This window comes from Plasmopara halstedii (assembly GCF_900000015.1).
Source record: "Plasmopara halstedii genome assembly, contig: Scaffold_650, whole genome shotgun sequence".
Taxonomy (NCBI): domain Eukaryota; phylum Oomycota; class Peronosporomycetes; order Peronosporales; family Peronosporaceae; genus Plasmopara; species Plasmopara halstedii.
This window is the reverse complement of record NW_020187567.1, coordinates 2,832,767-2,834,073: the sequence shown is the minus strand read 5'-3', so window position 1 is coordinate 2,834,073 and position 1,307 is coordinate 2,832,767. Positions and strand designations below refer to the sequence as shown.

The following is a 1,307-nucleotide window of genomic DNA, read 5'->3' as shown; positions in this document are numbered from 1 at the left end:
TGACGATACCCCAGTTGTGATAGAATCAAAGCTCTGCACGTCACCTGGTCGAAGAGCCGCTTCCAACGATGACTCCGTTTTCCAAAATCCGTCCATATCTGCCAGCTCGCGCTCGAGCAACGCCTTATCACTGTTGATGGTCAGTTCGTCAAATTCAATATCGTCCACATTCATGTCAGACGGACGGATTTTTGGACTGCCGTGAGTCAAGCTATGCTTTCTCATTTGGTGCAATGCTGGTAACAAATCCGAGCATTTGCGAGTAAATCGCTTTCTTGATTCCGATTCATCCGTTAGGCTCATGACAGATGCACGCGTTTCATCCATCCACGGATGCGCTAGGATACCGGATGCAGTGAGACGCTTTGTACGGTCTACAGCCAGGAGTTCCGTCACCAAATCCTTTGCTTCATCTGAAACGTCATCCCAATATGGAGCTTCAAACTTGTACTCAGCCTTGACAACTTTATCAAGTACTGTCGCATGATTCGCTCCAGGAAACGGCGGGTACCCACACAAAAGGATAAACAGAATTACTCCAAGACTCCAACAATCTACTTCTGCTCCATATGGCTCGCCCTGTACCACTTCAGGTGCCACATAGCCCGGGGTACCACAAGCCGTGCCGCGACGAGATCCATTCATAGGTCGAGCAAAGCCAAAGTCAGCAATCATGACTTCAGCAATGCGACTGTCTAGAAGGCACTTAAGAAATTGTATCGATAGATGGCGCCGCTGCTTAATCGACATACGAGAAGACGATTTAAGTAAAACATTTTTCTTGAAAGCTGAATTCAATTTGGTCTCGCAAGTTGGGCGCAAACTACAGTAGAGCCTGTCTATAAATAAACCAGTTTAATTTAAAACCCTCTCTAAATTGAACAAAAGATATGGACCCATGTTGGGCACCATACTTTAATTAAAATATCTTTAAAATTTAAAAATTTGAATTTGATAACTCAGTCCCGACAGTTTTCTTAACTAAATCTCTCTATGTAGCGTACGTAGAAACAAAAAGTCTGACGTATTCTGACTTAGAAAGAGAGTACTAAATACGAGTAAAGAATTCAACGATGGACCTTTGCTTCAGCTGACGTGTCTTGATCAGACCAACCTTGTCCTTCATACTGCGTATAACGGTGATAAAGCCCAGACTTTGTTCATCCTGCTGCAGCCAAAAATTTTCCATTGAGTCGAGCATCTTGACAGCCTCAGAAGGTGTTGCCTTGACTGGTTCAGTACTGTCATCATCATCTGCACCCTCAGCATCTTCTACAGCAGCTTCTCAATGCAGGTAAGCTTCAATT

General features: G+C 44.2%; 1 protein-coding gene across 1 annotated transcript in view; it reads right to left on the bottom strand.

Moving 5' to 3' along the window:
• The window catches only part of PHALS_13192 (camk camk1 protein kinase), a gene marked incomplete at both ends in the record, with an annotated part of 2,022 nt that extends 1,272 nt beyond the window's left edge, over positions 1-750 (bottom strand). Inside the window, one exon of the mRNA XM_024728896.1 lies at positions 10-750. Coding sequence (XP_024579328.1) covers positions 10-750 — 741 coding nt within the window. The remainder of the gene's footprint in view (positions 1-9) is intronic.
• Positions 751-1,307: the final 557 nt, after the last annotated feature.